At 41.1% G+C, this 16,121-nt stretch overlaps 1 protein-coding gene across 1 annotated transcript in view; it reads right to left on the reverse strand.

The window, feature by feature from the left end:
• The window catches only part of nudcd1 (NudC domain containing 1), a 45,908-nt gene that overhangs the window by 10,309 nt on the left and 19,478 nt on the right, over positions 1-16,121 (reverse strand). The window contains exons 6-8 of the mRNA XM_080046097.1: positions 14,029-14,236; positions 3,326-3,470; positions 1,768-1,893 (exon numbers count right to left, since the gene is read on the reverse strand). Coding sequence (XP_079902223.1) covers positions 1,768-1,893; positions 3,326-3,470; positions 14,029-14,236 — 479 coding nt within the window. The remainder of the gene's footprint in view (positions 1-1,767; positions 1,894-3,325; positions 3,471-14,028; positions 14,237-16,121) is intronic.

The following is a 16,121-nucleotide window of genomic DNA, read 5'->3' on the forward strand; positions in this document are numbered from 1 at the left end:
AATCACAGCCTCCCGTTTGAGAGCGGACATGAAAAAAGAAACGAAAAAAAAAAAGAAAAGCTCTTCGACAAAAGTGCAAAATCAATGGGAGGTGCCACCATTTTAAGCCAAGAGGTTTCATTACAAAATAAAAAGGTCACATATTGTGTGCTAGTGGGCAGGCGAGTGAATGGAGCATTAAGGCCGATGCAATACAATGAGCCTCGGTAGGTGGAGATTGAAAGAAGATATAAAGCTTCCTGGATGAGATACACATAAATACACACAAATACACACACACACACACACACACACACACACACACACACACACACACACACACACACACACACACACCAACAAACAGAGCCAGCTGTCCTTCAAAAGACTGATGGTACGATTCATTGCAGTCCACATTACTGCACTATTTACAGAGTACATGGACGGAGAAGCATTAAAAGGGGCTATTCACTCCGAGCCCTTCATCACAGCCCGGGCAAAAACACTTTTATATATTCAATACTCGTCGTTGGCCTTTCATGACGTAATAAAAGGATATTATTGTCGACTGTTTTGAAATCTTAACCATGAACAGGAGAATATTCTAATGCATTTGAAACAGAGAAACTGAGAGAGTATGACATACATTAATGTCCTCCGAAGAATGAAGCTCATGCAAACGGATGTGTATTTCATTTTGGAAATGGCGACATTATTCTATAGCTCTTTTTATCTAAAGAGCTGTGAAGAGTCTGTCTTTTCCAAGGACACTTCAACATGTGTACAGAAGGAGGTGGGTGGATTGAAATGTAGTTTTTAATACAACAGTAGAAAAATCTAGAGAGAGGAATGTGTACATTAAATATTTCATACGACTCCAGTTCCAGGCGTCAGAGTGGTAATAAGCTTTTTAAAATCAAGGCCTCTGTAATCACTCTACATGTGACAAACACACTCTCAGAATGAGCATTTATAAAAAAAAACTAAACGTCACCAGCAAGAGTGGTTCGAGCTTCTTCTTCCTATTCGAGTCACGAGTAAAAGGAGGTGTAAATGAAGTGTGTGAGTCCATTCTTTAGTGGCCGAGCTCTCTGGTTCAAGTAGCTTGTTTAAGGGCAATGTAAGCACAGGCGCGCCCACTGGGACCGGGGCTGAATCAAAACGTGCTCTGAAGGAGCTAGGCATCAGGTAGTTGACAGTGTACTGCACTTAAGGGGTTATGAGGGATGGATGGAAAAACCAAAAGGAGCTGATGAGGACGCAGTGTGAATACTGTGTCTGTAATGTTGAGAATGTGAGAACAAGAGCAGGTTATTGGAGTCTCTGCGGCTGGACACCCTTTTGCTTTGAAGCTCAAAGCTCTCAATCTGTAGATCCTTTCTGTTCCCTTGTCACATGTACGTGACCGGCAAAAGATAACCTACATTTTGATCAAAGCATCATCCATGTGGGGTTAGATTTGTGCGAGTGAGAGGGAGTTGAAAAGTGTGTTTTGGTTTTGGTGTTTTGTACTAGTTCTACACTGTAACTATTGGATCCCACACACTGAGGCTCTGAACATTCCATCCCATCGGCTTCCATTGTAAAATCTCTAAAAGATGAATTTCACACGCCATTAAACAAGGCTGAATAATATGAACGACACAATGAATGTATGAAAAGTTGCTGAACATTTTGTATGTTGAATGAAGATTGTAGGAGGAAGTATGAATGAGTGGTGAGGGTTTGGAGTTCAAGGACTGGCCAATCTAAGCGTGTATTACTGAAGGAGAGAGAGGGCTTACTCACCACCTGAGTGGGCTTCAGGGACTCTCCGTCAAAGTGTGTCAGGCTGAAGCTGTCGTCTGGGAAGCCGTCGCAGTCCTCCAGCTCCTGGGAGTTACAAGGAGGCTTGTCCTTGTCTGGGTCTCCATTCTGGATTGAAGAGCAGGATAGACAGAGGCACGGTTAGACGGGTTTTGCATTTATTTGCATGTGAAAAGCTTTTGATTTGCACTGAGGGCCTCAAGTGGGCCCAGGTGACACTACTAAAGCCTTGTTTCTACCGAGCGGTGCAGGGAGGTCCGGTTTGGAACGGCTCTGCCCGCATTTATTGGTGTTTCTATTGTCTAAAGTTGGAAAGGGTACCAAAATAAGCCTCAAATATTTTTGTACCCCTTTTCGTTGGGGTACCAAGCCGTCCTAAAGGGTCCCAAAAGGGGTGGAGCTACACACTGCAGTCCCTTTATTGGTCGACTGAATACTTTCCGTGCAAGAGATAAACCGCTGTGTGTAGTCACCTCAGCAGGAGTGGAGACTTGTGTTTAGAGAAAACATTTCGGCACGCAGCTCTTTGTTTATTGTGTGGCGTTTTTCTTCTTCACTGAATTAATCAGCGAGCTACACTGTGTCACCATAGTTACGTAGTGGAAACACAAGCCAGACCTAGGGGTGACGTGCCCTGCCGAACCGAACTGTGCTGCTCAGTGGAAACAAGGCATAATGAAGGGTAAGGCGCGCGCACACACACACACACACACACACACACACACACACACACACACACACACACACACACACACACACACACACACACACACACACACACACACACACACACACACACACACACACACACACACACACACACACACACACACACACACACACACACACACACACACACACACACACACACACACACACACACACACACACACACACACACACAAGTGGCTAAAAATAACGACCAACATGAGACAGAGAGAGTGACCCTGGAGACCCGTGTGTGACGCTGTGTGCCAGACGTCAGTAAGGGAGCGGACAGAGATGACAGGCTGCAGCGGGCAGAGAGATTATGTGATTAAAGTGTAGAAGCTCGAGAGAGAAAAAAAACTTCCAGAGAAAAGTAGCCCAAGCCAAAGCTGTACCTTATGAAAGTTTGATGTTTTAAGGGTATTTTCAAATAAGCACTGCAGATTGATTGATCACCTCTGTGATTCATCCTGACACTTAGCAGAAGACAAAGGCCCCATGACAATATAAACTGAGATTTTCCCGTGATGTTTATTCATACTAAAATATCGAACACATTCAATTTAGCGATTGAAGGCGCTGTTTCAAATCAATTTAGATATGAACACTTTTTTAGGGTAATATTGGGTTTGCAGAATTTTTTTATTTATTTTTTTATATACGATTGCAATGATTTGTCAGGTATTTAACAAAACACATGAAAAGACACTGATATTTCCATCATGTAAGTTGTAAACAATTACAGAGAAAGTGGAATTAGTATTCAAACTTTAGTACACTTGAAAATACTGTATTTTAAAATCAGCATAACGTAAAGAGTGTGTGAGCCTACCAAGTCTTCAGAGGTGAGGTGTGTCAGCCTCTCGTGGATGAGTGCGGCTTGTTCGTCGCTCATCATGTGTTCTCCTCTCCGGTCGCCCATCACCAGCTCTGACCACATCGGGCCCTCACTGCGCTTCTGTAGGGTCACCTCCAGGCTGTGCGTGCACACACACACACACACACAGGTTGAGATGTCATCACTTCTGAGGACATTACATAGACTTAGCCTACATTCATTTCCTGCAGACTTGCCCTAACCATAACTACTACTTGCCTTAGTCTACCCTTACATTAAAGCAAGTCTTCACACACACACACACACACACACACACACACTTAGGCAACCTCTCATTCAAAGAGCTCACTTGATCATATGAGTCATATATATGTAAATGATTTAGCTGAAGGATGAGGCAGACATCAGAAAGCTCAATCACTGATTGATCACACAATTTTTCCTATATGTCACAATTCATTCAAGCAGCCAAAAGTAAAACGCAACTCATTTCCACAATCTCAGAAATTGCCTGAGACTCAAGCCTGTTTTTTGTTTATGAAGAGAACAGCGTACTACTCTGACTGAGAATGATATGCAATCAACCAGTAAACGTCCAAATCAGGAGAAAGTCTAGTCTAGTCTAAGGGGCCAAAAGGAAAGATTTGAAGAGTTATTCAGGTTGACAAATTATGTTTTCGAGACGTGTTTGAAGCTGAGCAGCAGAATAAATCAAGGAGGAGAGGTACAAGAGAAATCCTGAACTTGAATTTTCATATTAATGTAACTGCAATATTATTTTCAGAAAACAATAGCTTCATTTTATATATACATTATATTATTTCAAGAAACCCAAGGACAATATCACCCAGCCTTAGTTTCAGGTTAAAGAAAGGATGCATTGTAATTGCAACTGCATTTTGTAAATACTCTGAAAGGAAGGGGTTAGCAAGGTAGCGTTGAAATCTAAAATCTCACCACTAGATGCTGCTAAATAACTGATATTACACACTGTACCTTATATCACTGACAATAAAAAAAACTTTTCAGATTATATATGTTACTGTACTTTAAGTGGCAGCTGTGGGATCTGCATAATGTTATATCGGTAATGTCTTTCTGCACATTAACCCATTGATGACGGCTGCTGCGCGATGCCACATTGCCTCTCCTGCCTGATGCTGCATCGTGCAGCATTGTTACTTTATCTAATTTTCATGGCATGCGCAGCATAGAATGCACTGTCATTGGTTCAAATACACATGAGGTGGGTTTTGTTGATTTTTTAGACCACGTGACCACCCAAAAGTTGTGTGGTTTGCCGAAAATCACATCAATCAAAAAAAATAAAATAAATAAAAAAATAAAAATAAGCCGGCTGTGTCAGCGATAGTGTATTACAGAACAGTTAGTGGCGTTTGGTGCGCAGAATCAAGGTCCATAGGCTACTGACGAAAATCACACTAAATATTTTATATTATTTTTTTTTTTTTCTCCCCCATCTAATTTTGACGATTTTTAGAAACATGTGTTGGTGTGTAAGCGCTAAGGGAGCATGTTTAAATAAAACCTGTGAACCTTAACTTTTAAATGTATTTTATTTCATGTTTCTATGTGCTACACAGGCTTAGATATTAAGGTTTTGGTAGACTTTACAATTCATACTATTTTTTCAGAAAACCCTCAGGCATTAAGGACATGCATCCTAGATTGCCATAGTCATCAATGGGTTAAATCTGAAGAGCAAACCATGAATTCGATACAAGGACATGTAAAGGCTTATTCATTTAATCGCAATGCGGCTTCAACAGAAACGTATGAATAAATTAGAATTACATTTACTTCCTTGTTATATAAATTTGTTAACATATGTGCATTTTGCCCAGGGTGATTCAATCGCGTTTCCCCTTGTGTATGTCAGTATGGATTTTGAGTATTAAGAGAGCTTAATGAACTCCTTCATATTGGAGCTTTACTGTGTTCTGTGGGGACTGAATGTACCGTGTCCGCTCCAATACCTTGAAGTCCACTCAGGCCTGGATGGCGTCACAGTCGGCAGTACCACATAAGTGTTGGGCCGTCTATGGGGAATTTTGTTGTTTTTTTTTTTATTTCAAGTTGATGCGAAAGTTCAGTTTTCCCTTCTAGGTTGAAGGTAAGGGTCTATAGAACAATTTTGGATGTCTGGTGTCAAGAAACCCAGACCAATTTTTTTTTTGTGTGAAAATTAAGACCTTCAAAAAGTCATGATTTCGACTGTGGCCATTTTGGAAGATGGGGGGGAAAAAAAGCAAAAATAAAGTGGTCTGGTTTTGTGGCACTCAAACCAAAATTGCTCTACAGACCATGACCTTCAATTTAGAATTGAAAACTAAACTTTCGCATCAATTTGAAATGACTGAGTGTATCCAGACACCCCACTACATGGGCAAACATGTACATCTGTGGCCAAAAGTTTTGAGAATGTCACAAATATTCATTTTCACAAAGTCTGCTGCTTCAGTTTTTATAATGTCAATTTGCATATACTCCAGAATGTAATGAGGAGTGATCAGCTCAACTGCAATTAATTGCAAAGTCCCTCTTTGCCTTGAAAATGAACTTTATCAAAAACTTCAAGGAGGAAGGTTGTTGCCAAACAGGCTCCAGGGCGCCCAAGAAAGTCCAGCAAGCGCCAGGACCGTCTCCTAAAGTTGATTCAGCTGCGGGATCGGGCTGCCACTAGTGCACAGCTTGCTCAGGAATGGCAGCAGGTAGGTGAGAGTGCATCTGCACGCACAGTGAGGCAAATACTTTTGGAGGAAGGCCTGGTGTCAAGAAGGGCAGCAAAGAAGTCACTTCTCTCCAGAAAAAAACATCAGGGACAGACTGATATTCTGCAAAAGGTACAGGGATTGGACTGCTGAGGACTGGGGTTAAGTCATTTTCTCTGATGAATCCCCTTTCCGATTGTTTGGGGCATCTGGAAAAAAAGGTTGTTCGGAGAAGACGAGGTGAGCGCTACCATCAGTCCTGTCTCGTGCCAACAGTAAAGCATCCTGAGACCATTCATGTGTGGGGTTGCTTCTCAGTCAAGGGAGTGGGCTCGCTCACAATCTTGCCTAAAAACACAGCCATGAATAAAGAATGGTACCAGAACGTTCTCCGAGAGCAACTTCTCTCAACCATCCAAGAGCAGTTTGGTGATGAACAATGCCTTTTCCAGCATGATGGAGCACCTTGCCATAAAGCAAAAGTAATAACTACATGGCTCTGGGAACAAAACATAAAGATTTTGGGTCCATGGCCAGGAAACTCCCCAGATCTTAATCCCATTGAGAACTTGTGGTCAATCCTCAAGAGGCGGGTGGACAAACAAAAACCCACAAATTCTGACAAACTCAAAGCATTGATTATGCAAGAATGGACTGCCATCAATCAGGATTTGGTACAGAAGTTGATTGACAGCATGCCAGGGAGAATTGCAGAGGTCTTGAAAAAGAAGGGTCAACACTGCACATATTGACTTGTTGCATGAGCTCAGTGTAATTGTCAATAAAAGCTTTTGATACTTATGAAATGCTTGTAATTATATTTCAGTATACCATAGACACATCTGATGAAAATACCTAAAAACCCTGAAGCAGCAGACCCTGTGAAAATGTAATATTTGTGTCATTCTCAAAACTTTTGGCCACAATTGTATATTACAAACATGGCATGTGACAATCTGGAAACATTTGGACAAAAGTGTGTCTCTACTGAATCATTTAAAAAGGTGGAGTCAGGGATTCTGGAGAATGCTTGTTGACAAAAAAATGGTCAAAATCGGAAAATTCACCTGTACATCTATACACAGCCTCGTCTCCGTAAAACGGGCATGTTGCTACCTACGGTGCGCCATTTTGTTTACATACCACGATATATTGATAAGGATTTTCATCCTTATTCTCTTCTCTTATAATACTGAAGGGAAGTGTAAGGTGCACTATGTAACTTTGGGTGTGTCAGAGAAGTAGACATTTTCAAAGATATTACTGAATAAACAAACTTTCCTCACAGGAAAATGTGATCCCTGTTTGAAGTTAGAAAGCTTCCTGAAAAGTTACTGTTTCACTGTTGTTGTTTACAGCAGCAGGGCCCACAGTTTGGTTTACAACAATATGGTTCCAGGTGACTCAAAACCATTTAGTTTTTATAAAATTATTCAATACTAAGAATTACATGTAAAGTAAATATGTTTTGTAAATGAACTGCAGGCTCTGTGAATTTTAACAAATCTTCCTCCTCTGAAACGGCATATTGCACCTTTAATCTAAGAGAAAAACTATTTTTTTAAATATTGAACCCGTTTCAGGCTGCAGCTTTAAACTTAAGAATAAACCAGCCAGGATCGTTACTGCTCTATTGTACCGCTGCATGTTATAAAACAGGTCGACATTTGGACAACAAAGAGGAGATATAATTGACACAAAAGGCATCGCAGCTTCTTAATTCAGTTGCGGGCAGAGGAGAGGAGAGCCGGATGGAGCTCAGCTGTGTGTCTCAATAGAGAGCAGAGCCCATTAGTATGGAAAAACATGCTCAATACAAAGAATAGGAGGCTTTTTGTCCTATGTAATTATATTGGAAAAGGCCATTCATGTGCAGTCTGCATGTATGCACAGAGACACACACACACACACACACACACACACACACACACACACACACACACACACACACACACACACACACACACACACACACACACACACACACACACACACACACACACACACACACACACACACACACACACACACACACACACACACACACACACACACACACACACACACACACACACACACACACGATCCGTCCCTTTTATGTATTTTGTGGGATAAAAACAGCCAATACCTAACCTGGCATTCCCAGACCTGCCACTAGGCGCTGGCAAATTAAATTTGCTGTGCCTGTTGGTCTGGACACTCTCCGTTGAAGCTTTTTCAAAAAGACCAGAAATCTGGGCTCACGTTTCAATTGGTTCTATCTAATATGGGCATGCCAGCGGCCTTTGAATGGTGCTCTGGGGCGGAGGTAACCGGATGACGACAGTGACGTGCATGCGACGTCGAAGCCGTGATAGTAAACATCAAAGATGGCTGCGGATATGTTGTGTGAGTTTGAGACTGCTTTGGCCTCGACCCTTTACGATTTGGAAGACGTCACTCAAATCTTTCATTAGCAAGTAAGTGGAATGTTCTGTTTTGCCGACCGACAACGGCAAAAGTTTAATTTAACAGTTTAACAGCTGTTCGCTAAACGAACGGGGCTTACGTCACCTTGTGCATCGCTCTGATTGGTTGTAGTGCTATCCAACTGCGTGCAGTGGCATTTGAAATGCACGAGTAGGAGCCGCCCCTTCAGTTGGAAATTACTATTGATCAAGATATCAGGGTCTGGATTTCCAGGCTAGCCAATACCAAGAATGAAGGTGTGATTTCTTAAGATATTCACAGCTGGAATCACATCATTTATAATATTTTTGTTTCTGCACACAACAAAAGGACATAGAAAGACAAGCAGACACAGACACACGCACACACACACAGAGACAGACAGACACTGGCGCACGCACACACACAGACAGACAGGCAGACACACACACAGACAGACAGACAGACACACACACACACACACAGAGCCTTTAAATGCATCATGGATTTTCAGAGAGTGGACAAACAGAATATGTAACCTGTTTTCATACCGACGGGAGCTTTGCGAGGTCTCATATTAAAGAAACAGGAAGCAGAAATGAGAGAGGCACTGCTGACAAAAGGTCTTAAAGTAAGGGATGTGACTCAACATCACACTGACTACACTGGATGAATAGACCCAATAATAATGGTGGAAAGGACTCGACTCCCATTTAACTAAGAAGAAAAAGGGAGCTGGTCATCTGCATTACAACCAAGAGAACATATCCGCCTCAATCTGGTTTTCAATAGTCGCACAGTTGTCCCCGGTTCAGTTCTGTTATATATACTGCAAAAATACATGCAGTATATAATGTGAATCACGCATAGACTGTATACTGTATATAAAAAGAGGAAAAACTGCAAGCAAGCTGCTAGCTAGAATTGCCTGATAAATCGTTTGAAAGATACCTCAAACGCTTATCTACGGGAGTGTGTCCCAGTCTCCCAACTGCCTGTGAACTGACACTTTCATGATGGTATTGTTTAAATAAAAAAGGCTTCTTGAATGACTATGGTCGGAAACAATTTGCCTCGAGAGAGAGATTGCACAAGGACACTGCGACCACCAGGGTCACAACAGGGACACACAATAAAGGTGGCAATTCACATAAAGGGTTAAGTTGATCGTTATTACACAACCAGTGATTCTGTGTTTTCTTTACACTATTAGTTTTACTGAAGAAAGCTAGTTCCTGTAAACAAATAAATACATTTATTGTACACTTCCAATACATTATGATGGTGACTGTAACTATTCTCAATGTCCCAAGTATCTTAAATCCCTGCTAAAGTATGTACATTGCAGGCCAAATACAGTACCTGAGATCTATGGTGTTGATATTTGGTTGGAAAGAAAGCAATGGAAGCTGTTCCCTAGAGTTGCTGGTTAATTTAATAATAATAATAATAATAATAATAATAATAATAATAATAATAATAATAATAATAATAATAATAATAATAATAATAATAATAATAATAATAATAATAATAATAATAATAATAATAATAATAATAATAATAATAAGTTAAAAAGAAAAGTTTTTCCTTGAAAGCTTCTCCATCTTCTTTTTTTCACCATTAATATGATGTGGGTGTATACAGTATCTCACAAAAGTGAGTACACCCCTCGCATTTCTTCAAATAATTCATTATATCTTTTCATGGGACAACACTGAAGAAATGACACGTTGATACAATGTAAAGTAGTCAGTGTACAGCTTATATAACAGTAGAAATGTACTTTCCCCTCAAAATAACTCGACACAGAGCCATTAATGTCTAAAGTGCTGGCAACAAAAGTGAGTACACCCCTAGGTGAAAATGTCCAAATTGAGCCCCAAGTGTCAATATTTTGTGTGGTCACCAAATTCTGGGCCCCTATACAAAAAGTCCTGATGGGCCCTCTGAAAGGCGGTCTTACAATACACATGGCTCTCTGAGCCAGACAACTCCACAATATTTAATTTGATGAATGACCAAATCATCACTTTTACCAGTGTTACCCACAGAAAATGTCTTAGTCAAGGTGGTCACTGGCCAGGGTCACAGGAGGCACCGCAGCAGATATTTTGGGGGTATTTTGCTCAAAGATGCCAATGCGCACTATAGAAATAAACAACTGTTTATTTGAATACAAAAATACAACAGACACTTACCTTACAGTTGTGCAATTTTGTTTGCTATGTGCAGGTAAAATGTTTGTGCAAACATGCAGACAGTACAAAACACAATTAAAGAAAACTTCTACTGTTTTGGTGCAATATTATGCAGACACACTAAATACAAATAATAGACTATGCACTTGTGTATGCACATCAAGTGCAAATTCAACTTTTTAAAGTTCCTTTTTGGATGTGGGGCTGTGATTATTGTGGACAATAGGCCTACAGTGATGCGATAGCCTATACTTCATTAATGGTTATTATTAGCCTACTTGCTCGATTTCTTTTTAAATACAGAGGTTATTGGTCGTTTTGGAACATGTATTTCCCAATTTAAAACATAAAAATAAAGCAGCATTGAAAATTGTGAAAAAAATCTTGTTGGCCTACACTAGCATGCAGTTTGAAAAATAACTCAATAGTTGATAAATAATAAATACAATGTGTTTTCCCCTTAAAATGACTAAATGCATTTCAAAGACAGTAACAGTGCGGCACCTATTTAAACTTATTGAAACTTGCAGGGGCCATCACTCATGTATTCATCAGACTTTTCTTTGTGCTGTCTGAGCGGATAGATAGGTTGTGTTGCCACAGTGATGTGGAGTCTTAGGGTGTATTCACACATGCCGTGTTTAGTTCAGTTGAAACGAACTCAAATGCACTTCCGCCTTCGGTGCGCATCTTTCAGACAGGTGTGAATACAGCAATCGCACTCGGGGGCGGACCAAACAAACGCTCCGAGACCCAGTTGAAGAGGTGGTCTCGATGCGCTTCAAAACGTACTCTGCTGCAGTTCGTTTGTGGTGTGAATTTGGCCGGACTCGATCCGACCCAATTGCAGGAAGCACAGTGCCTTTTCTTTTTTAATAAATCGCTGTCAGCTTCACATTATAGGAAAGTGTTGTTGTCGCCATTGTTAGGAAGATTAGTTGTGGTTTGACCGGGAGCCCCGAGCGAATATATTACATTTGATAGACAGGACGCGTAAACATGCTGATGTGTTCAGCGATCAGATGAAGGAGAGGGGAGCGTCTTCCGCACAGTGACAACAGGTTCACGCTGCGCTTTGTATGAAGTGCGTGTTTTTACTTTGCATCCCATGTTACGGTACCGTCAATACTACCCCTGTGTCAGTTTGGAGCTGAGCCGCGCCGAACTCACACCCAGCTGACACACGGCTAATTCAGCTGTGTCAGCTTGAGCCTATTCCTCGCGAGCCGCGCGTCCAGCAGCAAAAATACAGTAAATATTATGTTTCACATCGTATAGGCTACAAGCCACACATTGACACAGGCCTACATATTATAACCATATGAAACAACACTAATTTGATGTTTTTTTAAATTTTATTTATAGGCTAGATGTTGGCCTATTTATTTATTTATTTATTATTTTTAACCCCATATCGTATCAGTTATATATTTCGCAGTTTTTACTTCGTTTTACCTGCTTCTCTCCACCCCAGAATGTCTGTCCAATGAATGAATGACCTCAGATCACGTGTGGTTTTGCTTCGTGATGCTGGTTCACTTGCAAAAGGGGCAATATGAAAGTGGACCACACCAAACAAAAAAAATCTAAACTCTATTTGGTCTGGACCAAAGCAAGTGAACTAGCGGACTTTCCCAGTGTGAATACACCCTTAAACTGTTCTAGCTTTGCCAGCACTTATATCTGTACAGCTAAATATCCCCATAGAAACATTGCTGCGTTTATTTTCGCCAACAGTTCAATTCAATGTCGGCTTGCTCCTGCTTACTCTCCCGCATACATGCCTTAGTCATGCGCAGGTCCCTGATCTGCTTGCAAGGGTCAGGGGCCTACCATGAGCCAGTCAATTATTTCTTTTTTTAGAATGGCATTGTTCAGGGCCTTTGAAGATCGGGACCCACATTTAGCAGCACTGCCTTAACCCTTGCGGGCATGGAGTTCACCAGAGCTTCACAGGTTACCACTGGAATCCTCTTCCACTCATTCATGACAACATCACGGAGCTGTTGGATATTAGAGACCTTACGCTCCTCCATCTTCCATTTGAGGATGCCCAATAGATGCTCAATAGGGTTTAGGTATGGAGACATGCTTGGCCAGTCCATCACTTTTACCCTCAGCTTCTTAAGCAATGCAGTGGTCGTCTTTGAGGTGTTTTTGGGGTCGTTATCATGTTGGAATACTGCCCTGCAGTCCAGTTTACAAAGGTTAAGTGCACATGCTCAGCGTCATATCCAGAGGTTGGCTTTGGAAAATAGACCTATGAGTGCTGCCAGCATTGCTGCAGGGCATGAAGGGGTGGGGGGTCAAGCTGTCAGAGCTCAGACCATATGCCGCACTGCATCATACTGGTCTGCATGGTGTCATCCCAGAAGGAAACCTATTCTAAAGATGATGCACATCTGTAGACAAGTAGACTAAGGACATGAATCACTGGAACCATCTCTGTGGTCTGATGAGACCAAGATAAACGTATTTTGTTCAGATGGTGTCAAGCGTTGTGTGGTGGCAACCAGGTGAGTAGTACAAAGACAAGTGTGTCTTGCCTACAGTCAAGTATGGTGGAGGGAGTGTCATGGTCTGGGGCTGCATGAGTGCTGCCAGCACTGGGGAGCTACAGTTCATTGAATGCCAACATGTACTGTGGCATGAGAGCATAATCCCCTGCCTTTGGAAACTGGGCCGCAGGACCGTATTCCAACATGATAACGACCCCAAACACACCTCCAAGACGACCACTGCCTTGCTAAAGAAGCTGAAGGTAAAGGTTATGGACTGCCCAAGCATGTCTCCAGACCCAAACCCTATTGAGCATCTTTGGGGCATCCTCAATTGGAAGGTGGAGTAGCGCAAGGTCTCTAATATCCACCAGCTCTGTGATGTTGTCATAAATGAGTGGAAGAAGATTCCAGTGGCAACCTGTGAAGCTCTGGTGAACTCCATGCCCAAGAGGGTTAAGGCAGTGCTGGAAAATAATGGTGACCAAACAAAATATTGGACGGCACAACTCAATAAGTCGTCCCGTCCAGGTATACATGCCTAAATGCATTGAGTTGCTGACATGTCATTGGTATGTATTAACAAGAAAATTAACCGCCGTACCTAATAAAGTGGCCGGTGAGAGAGAGAGAGAGTGTATATATATATATATATATATATATATAGATCCCTATAAAAAGGTATGCGAGTTGATTTGATGTGTATTTGATTTGTATGTGCGTTTGTTTGTAAACTATTGTTTTTAAAAGGTGCTATACATAAAGGTATTATTAGTATTATTATGGGTCACTGAAATCCAAGAATTTCAAAAAATCTACTTTGTTTGAAGGATTCAAACCTTTTGTCATTCTTGAGGATCCATGCGGAGGCCTCGGGGTCTACGGGCGCGTACAGCCGGCCTTCCAGTAACACAGGGAAACCCTCTACGGCAACACGGATCTCCTCTGAGGTCAGTTTGAAATGCACCTGCTCTTTGGTGATGCCCTCGGGCAAACGCAAACACACCGTCACGTCCTCCGCTGTCTGCTGCCAGAAGTATATGGGATCTGAATTCAAATAAAAGACAAATGAAATACTATTAATACAATAAATAAGTCAATAACAAGGAATTGATGTAAAGGCCGTTTCAGACGGCACGCAACATTCCACTCGCGTTGTCGCCTGGCTCCGCGGCGTCCCCTTGCGCTCCCTGTGTGAAGTGACAGGTTCCCTTCCTATGTTCTGACTACGACACAGTCACCTGTTCACATATATTATAGGCCTACTGATTGCATGAAACTCAAAAAATAAATAAAAACAAAAGACAAATATATGGTGCTTTAAGGTGAACTATGTAACTTTTTGTCAGATAAGTGTACATTTTGTAAGGTATATTCTTATAACTGAATAAACAAACTTTCCTCACAGGAAAATTTCATCCCTAGAACACTGTTTAAGGTTAGAAAGCTACCTGAAAAGTAAATGTTTCACCGTTGTTGTTTACAGCAGCAGGGCCCACATATATATGCTAGTCTTACCTTTAGCTCCGGGTGCCTTAAGATAATTCCGTTTTGATTTATGATGATATAATTATTAAATACTAAGAATTCCATGTAGAGTAAAAACATTTTGTTAACTAACTGCAGGCTGTGCAAATGTAAAGAAATCCCTCTCCCCTGAAACTGCATAGTGCACCTTTAAGTTTATGTGCAAGCTGTTAAATAGCCAAGCATAAAACATCTGACTGATACAGTGCAGGAATTGAAAAGGGAATTACTGCTGAATATTCATTTGGTAAACCGCGGATGAATGAGTATAATTCCACTAGGGATGACTACGAGGGCTCGCTCACAGTCAAGCTATTAAACCAATTCTCCTGCACAACATGACATTATAACCTACAGTGTGGCGCTGTAAAAAAAATCCAGTCCAGCTGAGTCCGTCCCATAAATTTCTCCTGAAGTAATTCACTTTTCAAAAGCAATCATTCCGGTAATGAATTGTTTTCAGATTGCGCATTGCACTACAGAAAGCACTCTATAGAATTAAAATGAATACGTCAAATGGCAAGTATCCATTTTGCATATATATTGGTCTGAACACACACAGTAGCTGTGCCCAGATTTTGATTTAAATACATCAAAAGGCCATTCAGATCACATAGCTTTAAGCCTAAATCAAATCAGTCCGAAGTGCGGAGACAAACTAATACAGTACTCAAACTCTCTTAACTAAAAAAAGCATTGTTGTTTGATAAATTGTGTCCAGGTCAGACCAGATCACTCATAGTAAAAGCTCATTGAGAAATTATGTTTTCATGTCTTTCATAAGCTTAATATTTACATTATACGCAAACCGGTGACATCAAATCATCTGTCGCGTATCAACTCTGCAAGATGGGTCAGAGTATGTGTTTACCTGCTGGTGAGAATGATATTACAAAACCTTTTAACAGCTTTCAATCAAATTTAGTGCACTGTTAGGCTATGGGCCAAGGAACGCGTTAACTGTTTTTGGCAGCGTCCTAAGCAAAGTGCTGGTTCAGGATGTTTTCTTGAAAAGCATATCTCAATATTGCAATGGTAAATGAGGCATTTTCTCATGAGCTGCTGCTTTTACTTGAAGTGGCTACGAGGAACTTTCAGGTTATCTTGATTCTAGCTGCACTTTTGGACAAAAGCGGTAGTGTTTTCACGACACCAGTGGAAATATTTTGAGAATTTGAATGTGTTGTCAGACTCTCTGTCCCCACTTTTCAATTATTCAATTAATAAAAATGTAAAGGGTTGTGTGTGCGGCATCAGAGGAGATTCGCTCTGAGTGATTTAGAGTTGTGAAATAATATCTGAAGAATTAACTGAAGTGTAAAAAATAACAGTTGTGAATGCTGGGTTAGTACAGGCATCGGCACCCAACTCTTTCCTTTATAAACCGTTCTCACAAACATTGAAA

The sequence above is a fragment of the Ammodytes marinus genome (genome assembly GCF_949987685.1).
Source record: "Ammodytes marinus genome assembly, chromosome: 17".
Lineage (NCBI taxonomy): Eukaryota > Metazoa > Chordata > Actinopteri > Uranoscopiformes > Ammodytidae > Ammodytes > Ammodytes marinus.